This window comes from Lissotriton vulgaris, chromosome 3_2, assembly GCF_964263255.1.
Source record: "Lissotriton vulgaris chromosome 3_2, aLisVul1.2, whole genome shotgun sequence".
Taxonomy (NCBI): domain Eukaryota; kingdom Metazoa; phylum Chordata; class Amphibia; order Caudata; family Salamandridae; genus Lissotriton; species Lissotriton vulgaris.
In genome coordinates, this window is record NC_141690.1 from 224,262,219 (window position 1) to 224,289,764 (window position 27,546).

The 27,546-nt window shown below is 49.9% G+C and overlaps 1 protein-coding gene across 4 annotated transcripts in view; it reads right to left on the bottom strand.

The window, feature by feature from the left end:
• ST3GAL5 (ST3 beta-galactoside alpha-2,3-sialyltransferase 5) overlaps positions 1–27,546 on the bottom strand; it is a 296,048-nt gene that overhangs the window by 131,468 nt on the left and 137,034 nt on the right. For all 4 annotated transcript variants that reach the window (XM_086964249.1, XM_086964246.1, XM_086964250.1 and 1 more), the window contains one exon: positions 11,768–11,836. In XM_086964249.1, coding sequence (XP_086820375.1) covers positions 11,768–11,814 — 47 coding nt within the window. In that variant the 5' untranslated portion in view covers positions 11,815–11,836. The remainder of the gene's footprint in view (positions 1–11,767; positions 11,837–27,546) is intronic.

Genomic DNA, 27,546 nt, shown 5'->3' on the forward strand with positions numbered 1-27,546 from the left:
GGCCCAGATGGCACTCACCACGGCGGGCGGGGTGGCGGCGACAGCACCAGTGGGGTACCGACCGTCCTTGTCGCCAATGTGGTGACCTTCGTCAGCCCCGGGAACGCAGATCAATAGCGTGCTAAATGCCTGCATGTCGAGCCACAGTGATAGTGGTCACTCCACCAGCGGCCGCTCAACCCTTGATTTATCCCCTTGGACCATGTTCAGCCCTTAGATGTTGCCAAGAACAGAGCACACATTACCCTTTGCTGGTTTAGCAGAAGACAGGTTCTCCAAGTAGTGGTGCTGCTGGTGACTAGCAAGTGGATTTGGATTCTTTTCAGTGGAAGAATTCAGGTCTCTTTCTGCAGAAGACCTTGCGTTTGATGCTGAAGGCCCTTGAAGGAAATAATGTAGGTCCTACGGAGGCAGACGAAGCACGGGGGTAGAGAAGTGAGAGGGTTTCCGCAAGGGTTATACGTGCGACTTACCAACTAGATCACTATACTACAATCCTCATTACTCTATGGTGCTGCAAGTAGGCCGATGCCTCTAGCACGACACCGGGGAACCTTTCAGGCTCAGTCTCTTCGGGTCAGGAGGTCACATGGCCAAAGTACACTGCTGGCTGTAACCTGCTTTCCTACAAGAAAGCTCAATTCTGATCGGAAAGAAGCTGCACGTTGCAGTCAATTTAGCAAAAATAATGTCCATACTAAGCAAAAATGTACATTAAGCCTGCAACCGTGAACTAGCATTGTCTGGGAAGACATGTCACATTGGCCAGTGAGGGTCTGTGGTGACAGGGGAGGCAGCCTCGAGACACAGATGCATCTAATCCTGGGCCTGTGTCATTCAAGGAGTCTTCCCTAGGAAATTACACTCCTCCTGGCGTCTGGTAAACCACAGATAGTATGGGAGAGACCCGCAGCAGCCTACGCAGGGCCTACTGTACACGCCTTTAGACCGTGTCCCACCAGAATTTCATAAACCAGAGATAGCAGGGGACAGACCCGCAGCAGCCTACGCAGGGCCTACTGTACACGCCTTTAGACCGTGTCCCACCAGAATTTCATAAACCAGAGATAGCAGGGGACAGACCCGCAGCAGCCTACGCAGGGCCTACCGTACACACCCCTAGGCTCTGGCTCAGTAAGTCGTTATCAAAGGGTGCAACTGATGTCAACACTAGGCTTTGCAACACTAAAGGCCATGCCAGCCATACTAGATGCCTGGCAGGATGAGGTCTCCAGCCCAGCCCTTTCTTCAGCGGCGCCAGAAACATGTGTGTTGTTGACGGAGAGCAGGATTAGGAAGAAGCAGCAGGGTAGCCACATACACCATGACATTTCATGCTTTTAAAACATGGACTCGTTTCAGCATGGTGGGGACACATGTCCTCGCAATCATTCTAGAAAGTCTTGGTGATGTACACTGGTTTGTCCTAGGGAATATCCCATTGATTTCAAGTAACTCAGAAGCAAGATACTCGCAGCGAGGGGCAGACTTCTGTTAGGACTCTCATGGATCCATTTTTGAGGCAACTGCACTAGTTGCCCGTGGAGGCGCAGGGTTAAAATGGCTCAATTTTCGAGGCAGTAGCACTGGTTGCCAGTGGTAGAGCAGGGTTAACAGTTACATTTTTGAGGCAGTTGCACTGGTTACCAGTGGAGGTATGGGTTAACAGCTTCATTCTGCAGGAAGCTGCACTGGTGGTCAGTGAAAGTGCCGGGTACCATTGCTTCATTTTTGAGGAGGTTGCACTGGTTGCCAGTCGAGGCGCAGGGTTAACAGTTCCATTTTTGAGGCAGTTGCCAGTGGAGGCGCAGGGTACCATTGCTCCATTTTTTGAGGCAGTTGCACTAGTTGCCAGTGGAGGCACAGGGTTAACAGCTCCATGCTTGAGGCAGCTGCACTGGTTGCCAGTGGAGGCGCAGGGTTAACAGCTCCATGCTTGAGGCAGCTGCACTGGTTGCCAGTGGAGGCGCAGGGTTAACAGCTCCATTCTGCAGGCACTTGCACTGTTGCCAGTGGAGGCGCAGGGTTAACAGCTCCATTCTGCAGGCAGTTGCACTGGTTGCCAGTGGAGGCTCAGGGTTAACAGCTCCATGCTTGAGGCAGCTGCACTGGTTGCCAGTGGAGGCGCAGGGTTAACAGCTCCATTCTGCAGGCACTTGCACTGTTGCCAGTGGAGGCGCAGGGTTAACAGCTCCATTCTGCAGGTAGTTGCACTGCTGCCAGTGGAGAGGCAAGGCAGCTGCACTGGTTGCAAGTGGAGGCGCAAGGTTAACAGTTCCATTCTTGAGGCAGCTGCACTGGTTGCCAGTGTAGGCGCAGGGTTAACAGTTCCATTCTTGAAGCAGCTGCACTGGTTGCCAGTGGAGGCGCAGGGTACCATTGCTCCATATTTTGAGGCAGTTGCACTGGTTGCCAGTGGAGGCGCAAGGTTAACAGCTCCATTCTGCAGGCAGTTGCACTTTTGCCAGTGGAGGCGCAGGGTTAACAGCTCCACGCAGTTGTACTGGTTGCCAGTGGAGGCGCAGGGTTAACAGCTCCATGCTTGAGGCAGCTGCACTGGTTGCCAGTGGAGGCGCAGGGTTAACAGCTCCATTCTGCAGGCACTTGCACTGTTGCCAGTGGAGGCGCAGGGTTAACAGCTCCATTCTGCAGGCAGCTGCACTGGTTGTCAGTGGAGGCGCAGGGTACCATTGCTCCATTTTTTGAGGCAGTTGCACTGGTTGCCAGTGGAGGTGCGGGTTAACAGCTCCATTCTGCAGGCAGTCGCACTGTTGCCAGTGGAGGAGCAGGGTTAACAGCTCCATTCTGCAGGCAGTTGCACTGTTGCCAGTGGAGAGGCAGGATTAACAGCTCCATTCTGCAGGCAGCTGCACTGGTTGCCAGTGGAGAGGCAGGGTTAACAGCTCCAGGCTTGAGGCAGCTGCGCTGGTTGCCAGTGGAGGTGCGGGTTAACAGCTCCATTCTGCAGGCAGTCGCACTGTTGCCAGTGGAGGAGCAGGGTTAACAGCTCCATTCTGCAGGCAGTTGCACTGTTGCCAGTGGAGAGGCAGGGTTATCAGCTCCATTCTGCAGGCAGCTGCACTGGCTGCCAGTGGAGGCGCAGGGTACCATTGCTCCATTTTTTGAGGCAGTTGCACTGGTTGCCAGTGGAGGCGCGGGTTAACAGCTCCATTCTACAGGCAGTTGCACTGTTGCCAGTGGAGGCGCAGGGTTAACAGCTCCATTCTGCAGGCAGCTGCACTGGTTGCCAGTGGAGGTGCAGGGTTAACAGCTTCATTCTGCAGGCAGCTGCACTGGTTGCCAGTGGAGGCGCAGGGTACCATTGCTCCATTTTTTGAGGCAGTTGCATTGGTTGCCAGTGGAGAGGCAGGGTTAACAGTTCCATTCTTGAGGCAGCTGCACTGGTTGCCAGTGGAGGCGCAGGGTTAACAGCTCCATTCTGCAGGCAGCTGCACTGGTTGCCAGTGGAGGCGCACGGTTAACATCTCCATTCTGCAGGCAGTTGCACTGTTGCCAGTGGAGAGGCAGGGTTAACAGTTCCATTCTTGAAGCAGCTGCACTGGTTGCCAGTGTAGGTGCAGGGTTAACAGTTCCATTCTTGAGGCAGCTGCACTGATTGCCAGTGTAGGCGCAGGGTTAACAGTTCCATTCTTGAAGCAGCTGCACTGGTTGCCGGTGGAGGCGCAGGGTTACATTGCTCCATTTTTGAGGCAGTTGCACTGTTGCCAGTGGAGGCGCAGGGTTAACAGTTCCATTCTTGAGGCAGCTGCACTGGTTGCCAGTGGAGGCGCAAGGTTAACAGCTCCATTCTTGAGGCAGCTGCACTGGTTGCCAGTGGAGGTGCAGGGTTAACAGCTCCATTCTGCAGGCAGTTGCACTGTTGCCAGTGGAGGTGCAGGGTTAACAGCTCCATTCTGCAGGCAGCTGCACTGGTTGCCAGTGGGGAGGCAGGGTTAACAGCTCCATTCTGCAGGCAGTTGCACTGTTGCCAGTGGAGAGGCACGGTTAACAGCTCCAATCTGCAGGCAGCTGCACTGTTGCCAGTGGAGAGGCAGAGTTAACAGTTCCATTCTTGAGGCAGCTGCACTGGTTGCCAGTGTAGGTGCAGGGTTAACAGTTCCATTCTTGAGGCAGCTGCACTGGTTGCCAGTGTAGGCGCAGGGTTAACAGTTCCATTCTTGAAGCAGCTGCACTGGTTGCCAGTGGAGGCGCAGGGTTACATTGCTCCATTTTTGAGGCAGTTGCACTGTTGCCAGTGGAGGCGCAGGGTTAACAGTTCCATTCTTGAGGCAGCTGCACTGGTTGCCAGTAGAGGCGCAAGGTTAACAGCTCCATTCTTGAGGCAGCTGCACTGGTTGCCAGTGGAGGCGCAGGGTTAACAACTCCATTCTGCAGGCAGTTGCACTGTTGCCAGTGGAGGCGCAGGGTTAACAGCTCCATTCTGCAGGCAGCTGCACTGGTTGCCAGTGGGGAGGCAGGGTTAACAGCTCCATTCTGCAGGCAGTTGCACTGTTGCCAGTGGAGGCGCAGGGTTAACAGCTCCATTCTGCAGGCAGCTGCGCTGGTTGCCAGTGGAGGCGCAGGGTTAACAGCTCCATGCTTGAGGCAGCTGCACTGGTTGCCAGTGGAGGCGCAGGGTTAACAGCTCCATTCTGCAGGCACTTGCACTGTTGCCAGTAGAGGCGCAGGGTTAACAGCTCCATTCTGCAGGCAGCTGCACTGGTTGCCAGTGGAGGCGCAGGGTACCATTGCTCCATTTTTTGAGGCAGTTGCACTGGTTGCCAGTGGAGGCGCAGGGTTAACAGCTCCATTCTGCAGGCAGTTGCACTGTTGCCAGTGGAGGCGCAGGGTTAACAGCTCCGTTCTGCAGGCAGCTGCACTGGTTGCCAGTGGAGGCGCAGGGTTAACAGTTCCATTCTGCAGGCAGTTGCACTTTTGCCAGTGGAGGCGCAGGGTTAACAGCTCCACGCAGTTGTACTGGTTGCCAGTGGAGGCGCAGGGTTAACAGCTCCATGCTTGAGGCAGCTGCACTGGTTGCCAGTGGAGGCGCAGGGTTAACAGCTCCATTCTGCAGGCACTTGCACTGTTGCCAGTGAAGGCGCAGGGTTAACAGCTCCATTCTGCAGGCAGCTGCACTGGTTGTCCGTGGAGGCGCAGGGTACCATTGCTCCTTTTTTTGAGGCAGTTGCACTGGTTGCCAGTGGAGGTGCGGGTTAACAGCTCCATTCTGCAGGCAGTCGCACTGTTGCCAGTCGAGGAGTAGGGTTAACAGCTGCATTCTGCAGGCAGTTGCACTGTTGCCAGTGGAGAGGCAGGGTTAACAGCTCCATTCTGCAGGCAGCTGCACTGGTTGCCAGTGGAGAGGCAGGGTTAACAGCTCCAGGCTTGAGGCAGCTGCGCTGGTTGCCAGTGGAGGCGCATGGTTATCAGCTCCACTCTGCAGGCAGCTGCACTGGCTGCCAGTGGAGGCGCAGGGTACCATTGCTCCATTTTTTGAGGCAGTTGCACTGGTTGCCAGTGGAGGCGCGGGTTAACAGCTCCATTCTGCAGGCAGTTGCACTGTTGCCAGTGGAGGCGCAGGGTTAACAGCTCCATTCTGCAGGCAGCTGCACTGGTTGCCAGTGGAGGCGCAGGGTTAACAGCTTCATTCTGCAGGCAGCTGCACTGGTTGCCAGTGGAGGCGCAGGGTACCATTGCTCCATTTTTTGAGGCAGTTGCATTGGTTGCCAGTGGAGAGGCAGGGTTAACAGTTCCATTCTTGAGGCAGCTGCACTGGTTGCCAGTGGAGGCGCAGGGTTAACAGCTCCATTCTGCAGGCATCTGCACTGGTTGCCAGTGGAGGCGCAGGGTTAACATCTCCATTCTGCAGGCAGTTGCACTGTTGCCAGTGGAGAGGCAGGGTTAACAGCTCCATTCTGCAGGCAGCTGCACTGTTGCCAGTGGAGAGGCAGGGTTAACAGTTCCATTCTTGAGGCAGCTGCACTGATTGCCAGTGTAGGCGCAGGGTTAACAGTTCCATTCTTGAAGCAGCTGCACTGGTTGCCGGTGGAGGCGCAGGGTTACATTGCTCCATTTTTGAGGCAGTTGCACTGTTGCCAGTGGAGGCGCAGGGTTAACAGTTCCATTCTTGAGGCAGCTGCACTGGTTGCCAGTGGAGGCGCAAGGTTAACAGCTCCATTCTTGAGGCAGCTGCACTGGTTGCCAGTGGAGGTGCAGGGTTAACAGCTCCATTCTGCAGGCAGTTGCACTGTTGCCAGTGGAGGCGCAGGGTTAACAGCTCCATTCGGCAGGCAGCGGCACTGGTTGCCAGTGGGGAGGCAGGGTTAACAGCTCCATTCTGCAGGCAGTTGCACTGTTGCCAGTGGAGAGGCACGGTTAACAGCTCCATTCTGCAGGCGGCTGCACTGTTGCCAGTGGAGAGGCAGAGTTAACAGCTCCATTCTGCAGGCAGTTGCACTGTTGCCAGTGGAGAGGCACGGTTAACAGCTCCATTCTGCAGGCAGTTGCACTGTTGCCAGTGGAGGCGCAGGGTTAACAGTTCCATTCTTGAGGCAGCTGCACTGGTTGCCAGTGGAGGCGCAGGGTTAACAGTTCCATTCTTGAGGCAGCTGCACTGGTTGCCAGTGTAGGCGCAGGGTTAACAGTTCCATTCTTGAAGCAGCTGCACTGGTTGCCAGTGGAGGCGCAGGGTTACATTGCTCCATTTTTGAGGCAGTTGCACTGTTGCCAGTGGAGGCGCAGGGTTAACAGCTCCATTCTGCAGGCAGTTGCACTGTTGCCAGTGGAGGCGCAGGGTTAACAGCTCCATTCTGCAGGCAGCTGCACTGGTTGCCAGTGGGGAGGCAGGGTTAACAGCTCCATTCTGCAGGCAGTTGCACTGTTGCCAGTGGAGGCGCAGGGTTAACAGCTCCATTCTGCAGGCAGCTGCACTGGTTGCCAGTGGAGGCGCAGGGTTAACAGCTCCATGCTTGAGGCAGCTGCGCTGGTTGCCAGTGGAGGCGCAGGGTTAACAGCTCCATTCTGCAGGCAGCTGCACTGGTTGCCAGTGGAGGCGCAGGGTAACAGTTCCATTCTTGAAGCAGCTGCACTGGTTGCCAGTGGAGGCGCAGGGTACCATTGCTCCATTTTTTGAGGCAGTTGCATTGGTTGCCAGTGGAGGCGTGGGTTAACAGCTCCATTCTGCAGGCAGTTGCACTGTTGCCAGTGGAGAGGCAGGGTTAACAGTTCCATTCTTGAGGCAGCTGCACTGGTTGCCAGTGGAGGTGCAGGGTTAACAGTTCCATTCTTGAGGCAGCTGCACTGGTTGCCAGTGGAGGCGCAGGGTTAACAGCTCCATTCTGCAGGCAGTTGCACTGTTGCCAGTGTAGGCGCAGGGTGAACAGCTCCATTCTGCAGGCAGTTGCACTGTTGCCAGTGGAGGCGCAGGGTTAACAGCTCCATTCTGCAGGCAGCTGCACTGGTTGCCAGTGGAGGCGCAGGGTTAACAGTTCCATTCTTGAAGCAGCTGCACTGGTTGCCAGTGGAGGCGCAGGGTTAAAAGCTTCATTCTGCAGGCAGCTGCACTGGTTGCCAGTGGAGGCGCAGGGTACCATTGCTCCATTTTATGAGGCAGTTGCACTGTTGCCAGTGTAGGCGCAGGGTAAACAGCTCCATTCTGCAGGCAGTTGCACTGTTGCCAGTGGAGAGGAAGGGTTAACAGTTCCATTCTTGAGGCAGCTGCACTGGTTGCCAGTGGAGGCGCAGGGTTAACAGCTCCATTCTGCAGGCAGTTGCACTGTTGCCAGTGTAGGCGCAGGGTTAACAGCTCCATTCTGCAGGCAGCTGCACTGGTTGCCAGTGGAGAGGCAGGGTTAAAAGCTCCAGGCTTGAGGCAGCTGCGCTGGTTGCCAGTGGAGGCGCAGGGTTAACAGCTCCATTCTGCAGGCAGCTGCACTGGTTGCCAGCGGAGGCGCAGGGTACCATTGCTCCATTTTTTGAGGCAGTTGCACTGGTTGCCAGTGGAGGCGCAGGTTAACAGCTCCATTCTGCAGGCAGTTGCACTGTTGCCAGTGGAGGCGCAGGGTTAACAGCTCCGTTCTGCAGGCAGCTGCACTGGTTGCCAGTGGAGGCGCAGGGTTAACAGTTCCATTCTTGAAGCAGCTGCACTGGTTGCCAGTGGAGGCGCAGGGTTAACAGCTTCATTCTGCAGGCAGCTGCACTGGTTGTCAGTGGAGGCGCAGGGTACCATTGCTCCATTTTTTGAGGCAGTTGCATTGGTTGCCAGTGGAGGCGCGGGTTAACAGCTCCATTCTGCAGGCAGTTGCACTGTTGCCAGTGGAGGCGCAGGGTTAACAGCTCCATTCTGCAGGCAGTTGCACTGTTGCCAGTGTAGGCGCAGGGTAAACAGCTCCATTCTGCAGGCAGTTGCACTGTTGCCAGTGGAGAGGCAGGGTTAACAGTTCCATTCTTGAGGCAGCTGCACTGGTTGCCAGTGGAGGCGCAGGGTTAACAGCACCATTCTGCAGGCAGTTGCACTGTTCCCAGTGGAGAGGTGCGGGTTAACAGTTCCATTCTTGAGGCAGCTGCACTGGTTGCCAGTGGAGGCGCAGGGTTAACAGCTCCATTCTGCAGGCAGCTGCACTGGTTGCCAGTGGAGGCGCAGGGTTAACATCGCCATTCTGCAGGCAGTTGCACTGTTGCCAGTGGAGAGGCAGGGTTAACAGCTCCATTCTTGAGGCAGCTGCACTGATTGCCAGTGTAGGCGCAGGGTTAACAGTTCCATTCTTGAAGCAGCTGCGTTGGTTGCCAGCGGAGGCGCAGGGTTACATTGCTCCATTTTTGAGGCAGTTGCACTGTTGCCAGTGGAGGCGCAGGGTTAACAGTTCCATTCTTGAGGCAGCTGCACTGGTTGCCAGTGGAGGTGCAGGGTTAACAGCTCCATTCTGCAGGCAGTTGCACTGTTGCCAGTGGAGGCGCAGGGTTAACAGCTCCATTCTGCAGGCAGCTGCACTGGTTGCCAGTGGAGGCGCAGGGTTAACAGTTCCATTCTTGAAGCAGCTGCACTGGTTGCCAGTGGAAGCGCGGGTTAACAGCTCCATTCTGCAGGCAGTTGCACTGTTGCCAGTGGAGGCGCAGGGTTAACAGCTCCATTCTGCAGGCAGTTGCACTGTTGCCAGTGGAGGCGCAAGGTTAACAGCTCCATTCTGCAGGCAGTTGCACTGTTGCCAGTGTAGGCGCAGGGTAAACAGCTCCATTCTGCAGGCAGTTGCACTGTTGCCAGTGGAGAGGCAGGGTTAACAGTTCCATTCTTGAGGCAGCTGCACTGGTTGCCAGTGGAGGCGCAGGGTGAACAGCTCCATTCTGCAGGCAGTTGCACTGTTGCCAGTGGAGAGGCAGGGTTAACAGTTCCATTCTTGAGGCAGCTGCACTGGTTGCCAGTGGAGGCGCAGGGTTAACAGCTCCATTCTGCAGGCAGCTGCACTGGTTGCCAGTGGGGAGGCAGGGTTAACAGCTCCATTCTGCAGGCAGCTGCACTGGTTGCCAGTGGGGAGGCAGGGTTAACAGCTCCATTCTGCAGGCAGCTGCACTGGTTGCCAGTGGGGAGGCAGGGTTAACAGCTCCATTCTGCAGGCAGTTGCACTGGTTGCCAGTGGAGGCGCAAGGTTAACAGCTCCATTCTGCAGGCAGTTCCACTGGTTGCCAGTGGAGGCGCAGGGTTAACAGCTCCATTCTGCAGGCAGCTGCACTGGTTGCCAGTGGGGAGGCAGGGTTAACAGCTCCATTCTGCAGGCAGCTGCACTGTTGCCAGTGTAGGCGCAGGGTAAACAGCTCCATTCTGCAGGCAGTTGCACTGTTGCCAGTGGAGAGGCAGGGTTAACAGTTCCATTCTTGAGGCAGCTGCACTGGTTGCCAGTGGAGGCGCAGGGTGAACAGCTCCATTCTGCAGGCAGTTGCACTGTTGCCAGTGGAGAGGCAGGGTTAACAGTTCCATTCTTGAGGCAGCTGCACTGGTTGCCAGTGGAGGCGCAGGGTTAACAGCTCCATTCTGCAGGCAGCTGCACTGGTTGCCAGTGGGGAGGCAGGGTTAACAGCTCCATTCTGCAGGCAGCTGCACTGGTTGCCAGTGGGGAGGCAGGGTTAACAGCTCCATTCTGCAGGCAGCTGCACTGGTTGCCAGTGGGGAGGCAGGGTTAACAGCTCCATTCTGCAGGCAGCTGCACTGGTTGCCAGTGGGGAGGCAGGGTTAACAGCTCCATTCTGCAGGCAGCTGCACTGGTTGCCAGTGGAGGCGCAGGGTACCATTGCTCCATTTTTGAGGCAGTTGCACTGGTTGCCAATAGCGGCGTGGGTTACCTTTCGGATTATATTTGCCCAGCACCCTGAGGAGAATGGTTCAGCAGCAACTGCTTACTTGACAGATAAAATATAATTACAAACCATATTCTAAGGCGGCAAAATGAAGCCATCATAGCTCTGCAAAGGTTCAGCAGAGCTAAAATTGGTGCGCAGATTATTAGGGTGCAAAATTATGGAATAAGGTCCCAGAATTAATCTGGAAACTCAACTACACAAGGTTTCGCAAAGTCAAAGTAATACCATCATTAGGATCGCACACGAATCACAGGTGTTCACTAGGATGACGTCGAGACGTTAACGCTCTACAACCGCTCTGCTTTTTAAAGTGACTCAAATTGTATATACTATAGATCACTATGAAATGACAAAATGAAAAAAACAGCAAGAACAGCTCTCAACCTGCACTGCAAGATGTGACACAGAACCATCAAAAAAGAATTTGACACGTGTCCTTGCTCATACATGCCCTATACTTTCAAAAGAAATGCTGAAAATCAACCCATAAAAACGGAAAAGTAAAATACCATTAACCTCTTCAGAAAAAAACCCCTGAGTATGTCAGAATGAACTAAATGCAGCAAGACTTTGAAAAAAGCCGTAATTAATTTAAGGCTCAGTGGTGCCATTTTACGTGTGATCTGATTGGAGAGTGACGGAAATACAGGAGCAAGCAATGTTTGCAATCGGTGTCTGTAGATATCAGATTTGCCACCTGCCATTTTTCAGTGTGCCTTTCTCCAGGTAATTTCTTCATATCATTTAAAAACCCCGTGTTAGTCCTCTATTGTCACTTTCGCATCAATGTCACCTCTCTCCCTTTCCTTCGCAACTCCGCCACATACCTCTGCTTTCATTTGTGTAATAATTTCACTATCTTGTGTTTAAATGTGTTTATTTTCTAGCCCCCCTCTCCCATTTATGAGCGTGAATATCATTGTATACCCCTCCCAGGGTCTAAAATCGGTTCCATATTGTTTCTTACGCATTCCAGTTAAATTACTAGTTAATTTTTGTATGCTCGTTTAATTCTAATAAACTTATTTAACTAAAAAATTACTGGAGGTCCTTTTTCTTGAACTATCTAACCAACCTTGCTCTGCTATTTATAAAAAATCAAAGTAAATTTTATTTTTCCATTGAATTCTTACCTTATGTTGCACGTACCGCATTTTGGATTAAACTGGTATAATCAATGACTAAAAATGAATAAATACGAACACCGAGCGGTCATGTCTCCAGTGTCCTTCTGTACTGAAAAGAGACCTCGCATCGAACTCAGACGGTAAAGAATTCCGCTACCTCAAAGTAAAACCCGTGTTCTATTGTTCCATGTCTTCTAATCATGCATATTTTCTGAATTCTGCAGTGCATACAAAATGGGTCTGCAAAGGGAATAAATACCATTACAACCTAGAACTGAAATTCAACTTACCTCGAAGCAATTCTTAAAATCCAGCTGGGCCTTTTCATTTTCGGCATCTGTCTGCACCTACAAAACGCCCTGCAGAGACGAAGAACAAACAATTCACTGTCAGTAAAGAAGGGAGTCCAAGTGCCGGCAGGATGACCTGTTGTTTAACAATCATTCAGTTCTGCTCGTTTTTACAAGGCGTGTTTATGTGGCCGTGATTTAGCACACAGAAGCTACCAATCACATCCAAAGCACCTTTTCACCAAAAGTCTCATCATACGTCTTGGACAAAAAAGTGAAGTAGGTTATTCATTTTTTGCAGTTGTACATCTCGATACCTTTAGAATTTCATCATCTTATACCTCAGCGACTTTCATTTTGGGTTTAGTTCATTCAACATATTACAAGGACCTTTTGGTGCGAGTTTGTGAATAGTGCACGTGCCTGTAACTAGGCATCGGTGAAGTCAACAGACCCGGATGTTCCGCTTTGAGGCTTTAGAATGCCTGGGTTTGTCTCGTATTCTCCCTTTCGTATCAGTTTCCCCTCTCTCCATATCCTTGGCAGCTCCACCAGATTCCTCTGCTTTCATTCTTCGATTCATTTCCGGTCTTTTGATTAAATGTGTTCTTGCATGCTCTTTGGTTTCATTGTAGGCCAATCCTACACTCTCAATTCTATTCCATCGCTCAACAAAGAAGTTAGTCGAGGTCCTTTATCTTCAATTACTTTACCAACCTTGCTCTGCCTCATATGTAACCAAGTTTTCTTTTGTTGCTTTTGCACTGATTGTTTACCTTATGTTGCATGTACAGTACCTTGGATTAAATGGGTATAGTCAATTGCAGAAAAAAATGAAGAGACGAGGCAGCAAATAACGACTCGAGTTTCCTTCTGCACAGTAAATAGAAGTCAAATGCAACTCAGACGGGTAAAGCATTCTATGACGTGTGCGCTATCAAAGAAGGCAGAGCTTCCCCCCTCCTTGCTTCTACGTGATATGTGTAGGAGCATTCGATTGGATTAGCCTAGAGTTTAGGTTGGATAATACATGGTTATCTTTTCCACCAGACTGTTCGAGGAACCAATCATTTGGCTTCAAACAAAACCTTGCAGAAATGGGAGAGTAGCAGATACTGGGTGATAAAGAGGAGTTCCGAGCCTAGCACCGGGCTGCCTATGCAGGGCCACACACAGAGATACAGGCAACCAGTGCCTGAAGAGTTAGCAGAGCTCTGGGAGCAGAAGTGGACAGTCTGTTCTTTGCAGAGCTGCATCTTGGGCTCCTTCCTATATTGGAGCAGTCTTTGTGAATACAGGAATGGTGTGTCCCAGAGCCTGGGCCCAAAGGCCTGCTGCTTTTTAAAAATTATTATATATATTTATTTATTTTTTACACTTCTTTGCCTCTAGTCTCATGTTGTTGTGACAGCTGGGAGCCACCGGAGATAGGGAGCTTGCCAGTCTGATAGGCAAGGGGGATGGTCATGGCAGCTTTTAAGGCCTCGCCTAGGCTAGGCTACGCTTGAGCGGTCTCCGAGACATGCTGTATTCACGTTCGGACTTGACACTCTGACCATCTTTTCAACCGGCTCCTGTTACTTTCCTTTCTAAATGGTTGCTTTTGATTCATCAATAGGCTTTGTAGTCCCTCCTTAGTACCACCTTTTACACTTCTGTAACCTCCAGTGAGGGCTGGCCTATTTACTTGTGTTGTTACTCTGCAGGTTTTATTAACAGTCTGTGAGCACTACTTTTTTTATAGGACTTTCTCTTACCAGCTGTTGTTAGCAGGACACTCTCTCCCGAAACCGCCTGTTTTAGCTGTCCTCTAGCTGCGCTCATGCTCAGCTGCTGGGTGCCTTTCCTAATCTGCATTCTGTGCTTGGAATATTATTGGTTCAGACCCCTCCCACCTCCAGACACCGCTTGGGCATGCACCTTTATTTATGAACAGCGCAGCAATCATTTTTGGCTTGTCTGTGTTGCCATTAGCCCATCCTTTCTCTCCCCACGCAAAACTGTTCATTTGCATTCTGTTTATGCACAACTCACAGTTTTGGTGTGTACTTCCCTGCGCCTTTATTAAAGGCGCCGCAATAACTTTGGGCTCATCAGTGTCTGTGTTGCTTTAGCCCACCCTTCCCTTCTCATGTCGTTCATTTGCATTGCATTCATGTGTGTATCAGTTTTGTGCGTACTTCCCTGCGCCTTTATTTTTTTATGATAAATATCAATGATTTGGGCCTCAACAGTGTCTGTGTCCAAGATGCTTGAGCACCTCCCTTCCTACTTCATGTCGACCCACTTTTACATTAACACAGGCGCCCGCTTTGAAATGAATATTACGGGTGTCCACTTTCACATTAAACAGGTGCCCGCTTTCAGATCAACAACACAAGCGCCTGCTTTATATTGCAGAACAGTGCCCGTTTTTATTATTGGGCAGTATAGTAAAGCAATACCCAACACAAGGGTAGCGAATCAACCAGCAATGCAAGCTGGCCACTGCACCACAGTACTCCTTGCCACACAAGCCCCACTCCACCAAACCACCTCATTGTATCTCCAGTCCAACTGCTCTTGTTTCCTATAGTTTTTCTCCTACCAATGTTTTTAGGTCTTGCCTAGCCATGTTGCAGGGCGCAGTAATAAATGTGGCCAGACCTCATTTAGCCGCATATGGTACTGCACACTGCAGCAAGGCTAGGTAAAAACACTGGCCTTTATAATGCAAATAACGTCAACTCCAACGAATGCGAGACCTACTGCATTTATGCTTGTTCAGGGATGTGGCTGGTTTTAAAGATCGTGTAGGCCGGCAAGGGGAGCCAGTGTAGGTTCATTAGGGTGGGGCTGATGTGGTCACATTTGTTCAGGCCATGGCAGAGACGTCCTGTAGCATGTAGGATCGTCTAAATAGGTCTACAACTAGCAGGTACCACTGAATCAGCTATGCATTTTATTTAAAGCAATAGATTCATGGAACCATACAGAGACTACATAGAAATTATCTTCAGACATAGCATTTAAATTAAACCATTAAGCTTGAAGAGTAATTGTATTTTTATAATAAACATATTAGCAGCAGAAACTGTCAATGTATTAACAACTATAAATACTTTCACTGTAGCATTCAATATCAGCAGCACAGGTCCCCTCTGCGAGAAGAGATCTAGATTTGACATCTTATGAAGGTTTGCATGGTATGTGCAAGATATGCTCAGCATCTTTTTCATGTCTGGTTCTGGACAGAAAATGTAAGGAGCCAAGGAGCAGGCTCCTTCTTTAATGCATTTACCTCTAACCTTTAGCGTACAAAACAAGCATTTACAATGCAACGGTTTCGCCTTTGGAAAAGTTAGAGCTATTGGCATTGTAAATGACAACATTTTTATTTATATGTTGGCTTTGAAAACATAAATAAATGGCACTGTCATTTACAATGCCAATAGCCTAATCTCTCGCAAATGCGACACCTATTGCATTTGACCCACACACACACACACACAAAACTGGATCACAAGAAGGGAACAGAGGCACACACAAAACCGGGTCAACAGCAGGCAACAGAGGCACACACAAAACCGGGTCACAAGCAGGCAACAGAGGCACACATAAAACCGGGTCAACAGCAGGCAACAGAAGCACACACAAAACCGGGTCACAAGCAGGCAACAGAGGCACACACAAAACCGCTTGTCAGTTTGTGTGGTGCTATTCGTCCTGGGCCGCCATCCGACAACAGTGTTCAAAGCGCAGGGTCTGGAGAAAACACTGTCAAAATAAAAGAGGGATTACACCGGGTTTGAGGAGGAGCAACTTAGGGCGCTCTTGAAGAAGCAGGCTTAGGCTCCAGAGTAAGGGTGACCAGATCTTGAGAACCAAATACTGGGACATTTTGCAAAAATAGTAGAAGGACTACAATGTTATGTCAACTGAGAGGCGCAGAATGACAGCTCTCATCAAAAAAAGGAACACAGAAGAGGCACTAAAAAAAAAAAAATACAATGTAATTTCTAAAAGCAGTATCATAACAGTTAATTAAATTGCTTATTTACAACAGCTGGTAACTAGCACAGCTTTAGAACACCTAAAACGTGCCTCTCTCACTGTTTTCAGTTGACCCCCTCAAAAAACGGAGACATGAGCAAAAACTGACGAAATCTGCCGGGACAGCTGATGAAAACCGGGGACTGTCCCGGCAAATACGGGACGCATAGTCACCCTATCCAGAGTGGGAAAGCAGCCCTGGGTCCAGAGTGGCAGCAGAGCAGTACTGGTCCTGGTATTACTTGTTGCTATGGTAACAACTCTACTTCCACTAATAGATGCTGAAGCGACTATTAGTGCAAAATGGGGAAAACCATTTTTATAAAGTGGACCCGGGCCGTGTGCCCCTCCGTAGCAGTGAATGTGTTAATTTGTTTCTACAGTGTTAAATTGTTTCTACAAGCACTTTAAATAAATGTTACTGACCACAAGGCATTTGTCCGACTTAAAAGTGATTAGGCTGGGTTCTCCGACAGGCCTGCTGTTTGTCCTAACGCAAGGAAGCCTCTGAGTTGTTCAAAATGTATAGAAACACTTCAAGGTTAGCATGGTTGCGTGAAATAACGAGGGGCCCGCTCAATCCCCCTATCGAACAGGTGGCCAACTTTACAGCCCCTTTTGAGTCAGGCAAGTCCGGGCCCACCAACCCCACCTGGTGTGCTACGCCTCTCACCTGCCGCCCCTGGATCCGGTCCAAAACCGAACATTATCTCCCCGCCATCAAAGCACTTCTTCCCGCCTACTCAAGGTCCCTCCGAGCCATCGGCGATTTCACTCGGCACAAAACCCCCCAGGCTTTGAAAATTACTCAGGGATAGTTGTTGAAGCTGGATGGCGGGCACCCTTCCCACCCCACCCCCACCATAGAAAACACTTCTCTTTTATGAACGCACATCTGCGGGCTTGGCGCGTGACACCGTCAGCCACTCCTTGTTTGAGCCAAGAGCATTTACAAGCTGGAATTATCTAGCTTTTACATTCATTGTTAAAAGCGAAACTACAAGTTCCACAATGCAACGCACTGCCGCTCATCTAATGACGGGATACCAATCCCAATCGAATGGAAAACAGAGTCAAAGTCATCCTGAAGCATGTGCAGGTTTCCCAGCATGTAAAGCAAAATCTTAATTTACAAAAGCCACTCACATGTGTGACTTTAGCCCTCACGTTTTATGCTTCAGTAATAATACCGTCATATGAATAACGTTTTTATATAGCACCTCATACCGCTTCCAAGTGCTGTAAACAACAACTGTTACTGCTATCCAATTTGATGGTACTCAATTCTCATACCTCACTAGGATGAAAGGCTGCGTTGGCCCTCCATAACACGGATGTACGGGCTCACGACCAGCGGGAGGGGGGGCGGATGAACAGGCTCACAGACAGTGGGAGGGGGGGCGGACAGCGGGAGGGGGGCGGATGAACAGGCTCACGGACAGCGGGAGGGGGCGGACAGCGGGAGGGTTAATGGGCTCACGGACAGCGGGAGGGTTAATGGGCTCACAGACAGCGGGAGGGGGGCGGGCGGGCTCACAGACAGCGGGAGGGGGGGGCGGGCGGGCACACGGACAGCGGGAGGGGGGATGGAGGAAGGCAGGACAGCAGCAAGCACTCACCAGAGGTCGGGGCAAATGACAAAATAAAAGGCGGCCCAAAGAAAAAAAAAAGTAAACGCTCACCGCCGCAATGACGTTGTCAAAGGGGCAGGATGAGAAAAATGCCGGGAACGCCCACCAATCGCCTTGCTGAAAGACGGACACCTCTCTTCCAATGGCTAGCCTCCATTTATGGAGCTAGCTAATGGAACAGAGAGGCGGGACTTTTGTCCATACTAGTAAACAAAAGTTTTCGCCTTGCGCGAAAGCCTGCTGCGCAGCTTTCGGCGAGGCGAAACCTAAAAAGTGATAGATGTAATCCTTGAATTAATCTCAGCCACAGGTGAATACTGGGGTCTCATCCAAATCCATCATTATTTTGTACACCATGTCCCCTCAGTTTGGACCCTGCTACATGCAAATCAGTCTTGACCCGGCTCCAATCGGAACTGTCCAGCCCGAACTGCCGAACCAGGTCCACCCTGAACCGGAACACAAACAACCCAGGAACGGTTTTGTCCTAGTTATGGGCTCATCAGCCGGTTACAGCTTGATTCCAGGACAGTGTGCACCAGACCCATGTCTGGGCATACCCGTCCCACATACTAACTTCTACAAATAAGTGATGGATCAAGGGCGGGATAAGCTAGGAAAAAGCACCACCAAAAGGCTGGAAAAAATTCCCCTCACCTCCTGTTCTTCACATGTGCAAGTGCGTTGGGAAATCAAAATAAATTGCAGCAAAAATCTGCACGGACGAGAACAACTGCCAGGCACTGGACTAGGTAGTGAGAAGCACATTTTAAATCCAGAGTGAGACTTGCTAGGATCATCAGAGAATCCATACCAGGTGTAGCTCCAGGGTACTAAGATTTTCCAACTTTATTTTTTAGTTTCCAAGCCACTAATCTTGTAACAGTAACAAGTGCCGTGAGGAAAGATGTATATTGATACACTAAGCAAATCCTGTCTTGGGTGTGGTGCGCTCACGGAGGATGAATTGCACATGCTCCTCTTTTGCCCGGTTTACAGAAAAGCTAGGAAGTACTGGCTGGTACCCCAATGCAAGAATATGGGATTTGACAAATGCTCTGTTGCAATGAGAGTCTTGAAGACAGATACATCTCCACATATAGTTTTTGCACTCTCAAAGTTTCTTTTAGCAATGTGGTGCAAAAGATGTTCCCTCATTAGAGCGCTTCCCAGGGGTGATTTTACACTGTGATTGTTAATCTGTCTGCTAAATCTCTCCTATGAAATCTGTATTTATGAAGTGATAATTTTATCTATTCTCGGTTTTATACAAATGTTTTTACTGCAATCTTTTATGACTGAAATTGTCGAAATAAAGACTCAATGAAATGATACACTAGTCCCCGAAGCAGTCCTGCACAAAATTAGCAAACAATACATCTACAGTGTTCATTATAAACAGTAAGTCATGTTTTAGTGTAAAACCATGTCCATTTCCATTGTCCCTCAAAGGCCCACTATTTCAGGCACAAAGTCTGTAATCATGTACGAAGAAACACATTTTAGGTTTTCCAGTCTGCACCATCGTTTTCTTCCAAACTCTCTGGCAAAATTTAAAAAAAGTGAGTTTCAGTGCAGTCTAAAATCTGGTATTAATCAGGCCCTTTTGGACCTATTGGACCTATTTGGACACCTCTGTCCTAAACCTTTCTGGATCTAGTTAATTTTCCTCATGGACACTGTTACCAGAGGCACATTTCTCTCAACTACTTTGGTTGGTCCATAAATGTGAACTACCAACAGCTTTAGTTAGTAAAATTTGAGCCTGGCTGTCTCACTAAACCTGTGTCCCTGATTATCCAGGCGTCAGTAATCAGTGTATATGAGGTCTGGCATAAGGAACTGGGAAAATACACAAAACAAATCATCAAGCTGGCTCTTGAATGCCCTCTCTGGCAGGCAAGTAGACCTATGGCAATGTAAAACTCACTATCTCCTGCACTGCATATATCGCGACTCTACCCCGGGTCTGGGAAAGCTCCCAGATAATAAAAATATTGCAATGGCTGCAGACTCGACTCATGTATTGTATTAGTCATAGCATGGAACAGGCGTGAACATGGTAGATCAGAAAGCGGCAGCATCCATACTAGGAATGACTGATCGAAATCTCAGTCATTCACTGGTGCATTCCAGGATAGCACCGACCTATCCACGCTCAACCAGAGTAAAATGAGCTGCAGCTCTAGAAGATGCAGTCCCACATGCATCACTACTCACTCTCAAGCTGAGATGAGAGTTGCTGGGTACCAACCAGCCATCACTTTCCCAAGAGATTAAACACAAGCACACACAAAATATACAGATTCAAACAAAGTAACAGGTCCAGGGATCCTGGGTCTAGATATGGATTCCTAAGGAATTAGAGGGCGAAGGAACTTTGCTTGAAGCTCTTCGCAAAGTCAAGTAGGGTTGTATATTTGTGAGCTAGTGTTTCTTCCTTTTGAATAAAAAGTTGATCAATGAGGGTTATCAAATCATTATTGTGAAATATCTCACTGAGAGAAGTAAAATGAATGTGTTCTTATGTAATGCACCTGGTGCTCACGTAAAGCGCTCTGATACCTTCAGGCCAAGTTTGTGCCATATAAAAATCCCCCCAAAAATAAGAAAAATAAAGGAGCCTCAAGCCCCCTTGCCCTATGTGGTGCTAAAAAAAATAAACAATCAGCCAGTAGATTACAGAAGTTTAAGGCTCAGCTTTTCTCTTCCATTGGTTAACTATGGTAAACCAATCCTCAGTTACAGCCGAACGTAATATGTAGCTGTAAAAAGATCATTACTGCTGAGCAAATTCAACAGAAACGGAAAAACAGTGTTTGGGATTTTAATAAGGGACTGTGGCCAGCATTTGTTCCATAGCTTGTCTAGTTAAGAAGTTGTAAACCTGACATTTTATCCACATTGTGTTACCAAGGTATGATTACTAATAGATGAAACATATAGGATGAACATAGGGAAGGTTATTCTCATTAGGTCCCTCAGAAGTGAAGCAGTCTGTGATTGTGGAAGCACAAGTCAACAGTGCGCACCTCCAAATCCTACGCATGGTGCAAAAGATCTTCAAATGGTTACCTCAGAACACCAGACGGACCGTCACGGAAGCACTCATCCCCAGCAGGCTGGACCGTGGCAACACTCTCTACGCCAACATTTGCAGACAACTCCTACACAGATTGTGGACTACCCAGATTACCGCTGCAAGACTCACACTCGTCCTCCACGCTGCACCCCAGGAAGCTTCAATGGCTCCCCATTCACAAGTGTAGCAACATAAAGAGCCCAGGAGCAGAATACCTGAACTGCTGCATACACTTTCACCAACGCACCAGCATCTACGCTCTGCCTCAATCTCACACATTCCCCACATCCGCAGAAGCAAAACAGGAGCTCGCTCTTTCTTCTACACAACACCCAAGACACGGCACAAGCTCCCTCAGCACGTCAGAGCCGCCTCCTCCTCACTTCTCGACTTCCACAAGAGGCTGAAGGCCGGGCTCTTCTTATAAGCAGCTCGGGGAGCAGACACCTGCCCAGGCGGCTGGACATCCTCTCGGGAGATGAATGCTCTATACAAAGCAACAGAATATAAACCATAACAAAGCTATACTTTCATTTCTACGAAAAAATGGGCCTGCTGCCACAGGCCGCGGGGCAGATTGTGAGGTCACTTCCTGCTGGCTCACTGTAACACAGTGTTCCACATCAGTGACCTCACGGGAAGCTTCAGAGACGCATGGGTGAGGAATGCGGAGACGCATGGGGAGGGGTGCCAGGTGAGTGGAGTGCCTAAGGAGATCTGTAACACCCATCAGAGCTGTATGGAAGGAATCCCTTCAGAAACGACTCCCACTCCTATCCTCCACCCCCCCCCCTCGCCTGCTCCAGGCTGCAGCAGAAACACCCATCAAAGGCCCTACAAGAGACAAACGATACTATAGTGCTCATACCAACCAGCCAGCGATTTAGCAAAGGAAAATGCCATCTCAGCCCCTCACCGCTACCTATACTGGACGGCGAGCTGACCGACAGGATGCTGGGGAGGACCTGGCGGCAGGAAAGAGCAAGATAGGGTGAAAGTGAGGTGGGGAGAAGAAAAACAGAGAGCATGAGAAAAAAGAAAAAACAAACCGGAACAGATGAGTTGGGAAAGAAGCCAAAACACGAGGTAGAGAGAAAATTAACTGTGTCTGTGAAGAAACGATATGACTTCATGCCCTGCCTCCCAAACACAATGGAATTAGTCTTTCAGCAAGACGAGGTTTTAGCTTTTGGCACTGGTGACCAAATGGCGAAAGACGGATACAATTTCTAGAGAACAGCGGTGGCTCCGAGTTGATTGCTTGCAGTGGCTACACCAGACAAGTAAAAGTTGCCCAACCAAGTTAGTTTTCTGGGTTTGAGTCACCCACAGAGATCTTTGTTGTAAAGCTTCACAATAAAATATGAATGAAGATCACCTGCTAACAAACAAGCATTGGCAAAGGGAATAGGTCTGGGTTTAATGTGCTAACATGCCGCAGAAGTACATTATAGATCTCCCTTGCCACCTGACCTTCTTTTGACTCAGAAACGTAAAGAGCCCTTAGTAGAGCTTGCTTTCGTTTCTCAAGGAAAAAAAGATAAAAGATTATCCAGTTCTGGTGGCACTAATAAGAAGTCGCCAGGAGAGAAGACCGGGTAGAAGCAGTGACAGGGAAATGGGCAGGCACAGGGCAAGACGTTCATGGGGACAATGCGAATACATACTGACCAAACAGTCTACATGCCTGACCAGAGCAATCACCTCAATTTCAGGCAGCTGTTTGGCAGTGTGGCCTAATCCATGGACGAGCAAGCGCCAATGGTGCTGCTCTCACTGGACCCCGCCAAAGCATTTAATACGTTGGAAGACAAGGTGTCTCCAACTAGTCGATTGCGAGCTAACAGTAGCTCACAGACACCCCCAGAGTAGCTCACAACATTTCATTTTTAGGATGAGTCTGAGCAGTGCATGCACTGCGAAGTGGAGGCGGAGCTCTGGTGGTCCCGGCGCTGCAATATCATCTGCATGAATGGAGGGGGTACAGGGGGTGCTGTTCTTCCACTGTGCGATGGGTCACGACAGACCTCTGGCAGCGGCCAAAACGAAAATGGCCCAGTTCACCACTCCAGCCTCTAGCACCCATAGGGCTGCTGGGGGTGCCTCCACCCCACCCAGAGCAGAACCCCCTCCTCCACATACTGACCTTGACATCATTCTCCAGGACATCGAGGACTCCAGAGAGGAAGTTGAAACCAAGGTGGAGGAGGTCCAGGTAGAGGTCTTCCTATTGCGCCAGCACCTCTACAACTTAGCTGGTTGTGTGACACAGGCGGAGGCTCAGGTGTCCTCCCTGGAAGACGAGGTGGCCACCTTCAAACTGCAAGTATCCAAACTACGGACTACCACAACATCTCTAGAGGAATGTGCTGAAGATGCAGAGAACAAAACACAGAGGAACGATATCCAATTTATTGGCTTCCTTGAAGGCATAGAGACATGGGGAGCAGACCACCTACTGGACGAATGGCTGAGGACTTGAATACTCCTGACAAACTAAAGCAACCACCACCTGGGGCTCCTCCCCATCCACTAATTGCCCGCATCCATAACCATCCTCCGTGAGGCCTGGATACACAGCAACTTAGTCTTTCAAAATAGAAGGATCATAATCTTCCCAGATTACTTCTGTGCTGTCCAAAAGCACAGACGCTCTTTCAAAGAGCATCAACCAGAAACTTTGTGCCCTCCACCTGCAATATATTTTCCTCTTCCCAGCTAGACAAAGTTGTGTTCAATTCCTCTACTTACTTCTTTGACACTCCGGAACAGACATGGGAGTGGGCAACAGAACAGTCTGCTCCAACGTACTGAAGATCCGAAACAAACCAGACAGAGGGTGGGGGACCCTGCTCCCAAACCATCCTGGAGATGACGTACGCATTCAAGGAAAGCTACCTGGCCTGTGCAAAGGGCGAGCCTCGCCAAGCCCGGATCACCACAATGTTGGGGCTGGCGTCCTCGACCCAGATGTTCCCACCCTCAAGACACTCCAGACCTTTTCTTCTCACCGCAGGACTCTGTAGACATTCCCCCTTGAAACGAATGCTGCTGGACTGCTGCGGTCTTTCATTGACAGCAGGTGATCCTGCACCCTCACCGCTCGCACTCCTGGCCCACGCTTCAGCCCCAGTGAGCAGCATATGGTTGATGTGTTGTCCAATACCGCTTTGTTATTATATGATGGGCTCTGCTGGAACGCGGTCAGGCACTAGAATCCTTATTTTAATGGATGGGGGTAGTTTCCGAGCCCCTCAATGGTGTTTAGTCCTATCGGAGTATTGTTATGTTGGGGTTTGGGGTGACAGATACCACAGGATTGGAAGTGTGGGGAGGGCGACAGCTGGAGGGGTGGGTTGTTCTTTTTGGTTGTTTTAGTGTGTTTGTACATAAGGCGTCTAAGTTTCATACACATTCGCGTGGCGACATGCCCCTCTGAGAATCTTTCCTGCTGGTCCTCCTGGCACCCCTACCCGAGACTAATTCTTTTTGTGATTCCTTCTCTGGTTGCAAGGGTAAAGATTCTGTCCTGGAAAGTTATTGGCCTCCTTGATCGCATTAAGCGATCAGCCGTCCTATGTTACACATTTTTAGCCAGAGGTGGTCATGCTCCCGTAGACTCACCTGCTGGGGACACAGTGCTCCTTCTTGGGTCACTTTGGTTATGACTGGGTGTTCCAAACAGGTTTCTCCCGAGGTTCCCATAGGGTGACAATCATGCTCCATGAAGGTTTTCTGATGCTATTCTCTGCCTCGCATGTAGACCCCAAGGGCATTATCTTAGAATTGAGGGTCGGCTTGAAAGCAGACACTTTAATCTTCTGTCTGCCTATGTCCCCCAGCTGCAACTCTAGAAGACGCTTAACCACTTGGATGCTAGTGGTAGACTTCTCATATAATGATATTTCCATTGAAATGAATGGGCAGTGCATGACAAGTTACCCTTGTCATTAGCATCCAAGTGGTTAAAGACCTTTTATTAATCTTCCTCCAGGGTATCATTCAAATAGAGGGTGACTTGAATGCTGTCCCAGACCCAGTTAGGGATCCCTCAGAACTCCCCACTCAGGCCTGCCGAAGCTACTCTATACAACTCTTACACTGGGCGCAATCATTGGGCCTCTGACGCCTAGAAAACATGGTATACTCACTCACGCGCATACACCCACACATCAGCAGCACACAAAATGCTGTTGCGAATTGACCAATTTTGGCTGCTAGCATCTGACAACCTCCACCTTACACAAGTCCAAAGTCCTGCCCCAAGGTATATCAGACCACGCTCAGCTTCTTTTGGAGTTGGGCTTCCCTATATCATACGCGAGACCCATGTGGCGAGTCAATGCCTGGTACCTCACGGATCAGCAATACACTGATTTTGTCGAGGGAGAGATTCAAGCATTCTTTGAGACCATTCAGGGCACTGTGGACTGTGACAGAACACAATGGGCGGCCAACAAACCCACTCTTTGAGGGCGGATTAAAGAATATGTCTGCAGCAAAGAAGCACTCCAGCTGTCGCAAACGGCAGACCTAGGGTCCCAGATTCTTACACTAGAAGACAAACCCGCTGACTGTACATGTCCGACATAGATCATGAACTGACACTGGCGAGATCCAGGCTAAGACAGGTTTCCTTAGAGGAGGCCATGCCGTGCTGGAAGGCCTCAACCTACAAGATCTATGAGCATGGAGATAAGTCCGGCAAGCTCCTTTACAAAGCTGGCATTGATGATAGTACCCCAGATTTGAGATGCGGCAAACTGTCTTCACAAACAGTCCTTGATGGCGGTACATCCCTTTTTCTAACTACTACCGTACACTCTATGCAGCAGCCCCTAGGCCTTCACATGTTTTGTGACATCCCACTGTCCCTCTATCTCTAGGTCCTTGGCACAGAACCTAGACCAACCTCTCACACTTGAGAAAATTGGGGAGGCACTGTATGAGCTGTCATCCAGGAGGACACCGGGTCCTGATGGCTTCTCGATTGAATACTTTAAATGCTTTCGATCTCTTCTGCTCCTACACTTTGTGGGCTCCTATACGAGGCAGCACACCGAGGGTCCTCTCCCCATAGTTACACAGCCACAATCACTGTGATCCCTAAAGGAGATCAAACCAGACAGATTTTACTCGTACAGGCCCGTATCTCCGATTAATTCAGATGCCAAGATCTTAGCTAAACTCTTGGCTTTTCGACTCACTCAGATGCTGCCATATCTTGTCTACCAGGATCAAAGTGGATTCACGCCGCATAGAAGCACCCAACACTGTATCCGTAGAGCTCATGTTGCCCTCTCTCAGGTACACTGCACCCCCCACCCTACAGCTATGCTCCTCAGACTCTGAAAAGACCTTTGACACTGTACCTTGGTCCTTCTTGGATGGGGTGCTGCAAAGGGCAGGCCTTGGGTCTTATTTCTGGAAAAGTGTGGGGCTTCCCTATGCAAACTCTATCGTGCAGGTTCTCCCTATGCTAATCCTACCGCCCGGTTTCGAGTCAATGGGACCCTTTCACTGCTTTTCCCCATCCGCAGGGGCACGCTTCAGGGCTGCCTCCTCTCCCCTCTTCTGTTTGCTCTGGTAATCAAGCCACTGGCCTGTCTCGTCCACTGTGATGTCCAGGCACGGGATTTGTCATGGGAAGGATGACTACAGGAGCGCATAGCACTGTACACGGGTGATTTAGTGATTCCTCAGAGACCCGCAATCCACAGGCCCCCGAAGGCCTGGAAATCCTCTGTTTATATGACGATGCCTCTCGCCTTTAGGTCAATGATTCTAAATCCAAATTGGTACCAATTGAGGGTGAACCCGGTGCTCAGTGTCATAGTCTCATGTCTACAGTCCTGACATTTTCTTATGTTCATTGCAGTTCTTATATACTGTTCTGTACCAGGTACTAGTGTAATGGTTCTGAACTAGTGTCATACCTTGTTGTGTCACACCTATGCTACTGGCTTATGTGGGTACTTCTTGTTTAATGCGTCCAATAGCAATATCTTGGGTGCATGCCAATGGTCCCTAGTACAGTCGTGCCACGTTGTACACTCTTCCTACAGGACCTCAGGCACAGATTCTTTTGGACAGCACATCGCTTTGAAAATTTGTGACACTTCCAAGGTTGGAGTGATCGCCCACAATCTAGTTGTTTGGACCACGTGCTAGATGGGCCACCTGTGACGCGACACTTCCTTGTTTAACACTTCGGCTCACACGCTCTAGTTGTTTGGAAGAAAGCGGCAAATCTGTTTTGCCGGCAGCGTCTGGGGCGTGGTCTTGGGCGAGGTCTATATAAACCACGCTCAACGCAGATTAACTTCACATACCACCTCAAATCGGCTGGCGTTTATCATATTCCGGCGGCATTTTCCCCGCTCGTTTAGGTCAGCCCACTTCCATCACCTAGCTGCATGCCTGGTTTAGCTACTCACCCTAACGTGCCACACTATTATGACTTAATCTGGCATGTTGCAATGCGCTATTTTAACTCAATAAATGTGTTTGATTTTCCATTTGGACACCCAACATAGACCTCACTGTATCTCTATGTATCGATTTTTTTGTTACTTCGCAAGTAAGGGACTACAGTTCCTTTAAAAGTACTTATACCCTCAGTGCCTTAATACCCTTGGGTTTCTCTTGTCTTTGAAATTCTTCGTTAATGGGCAGCATTACCCATATTAAGGGGAGGGAATGCCTGTCCTTTACAGTTATTACCAGGCAGAGCAGCTCACAACAATTAATGATTGGTTTAGTAGCAGATGAGCTGACCCGGCATACAGAAAAGAACTGGAATATTTGGCCCTCGAAGGGCTCTTGGGACTGCTCTATGGTTCCCCCATTCCCAGGACACTCCCAGAATGTACGCAAGTGATCCTGTTCTGTTCGGTTCTGTTGGAGGGTGGGGGCTCTTCAGCTTATTGGCTTGGACTATCAATTCACTGGGATAACCCAGATGGGGCAGGGTAGGTGGCTTCCCATGTGGTCACCTTAAAGGGGTTTGGGAGGTGGGACATGATAGGTATCAC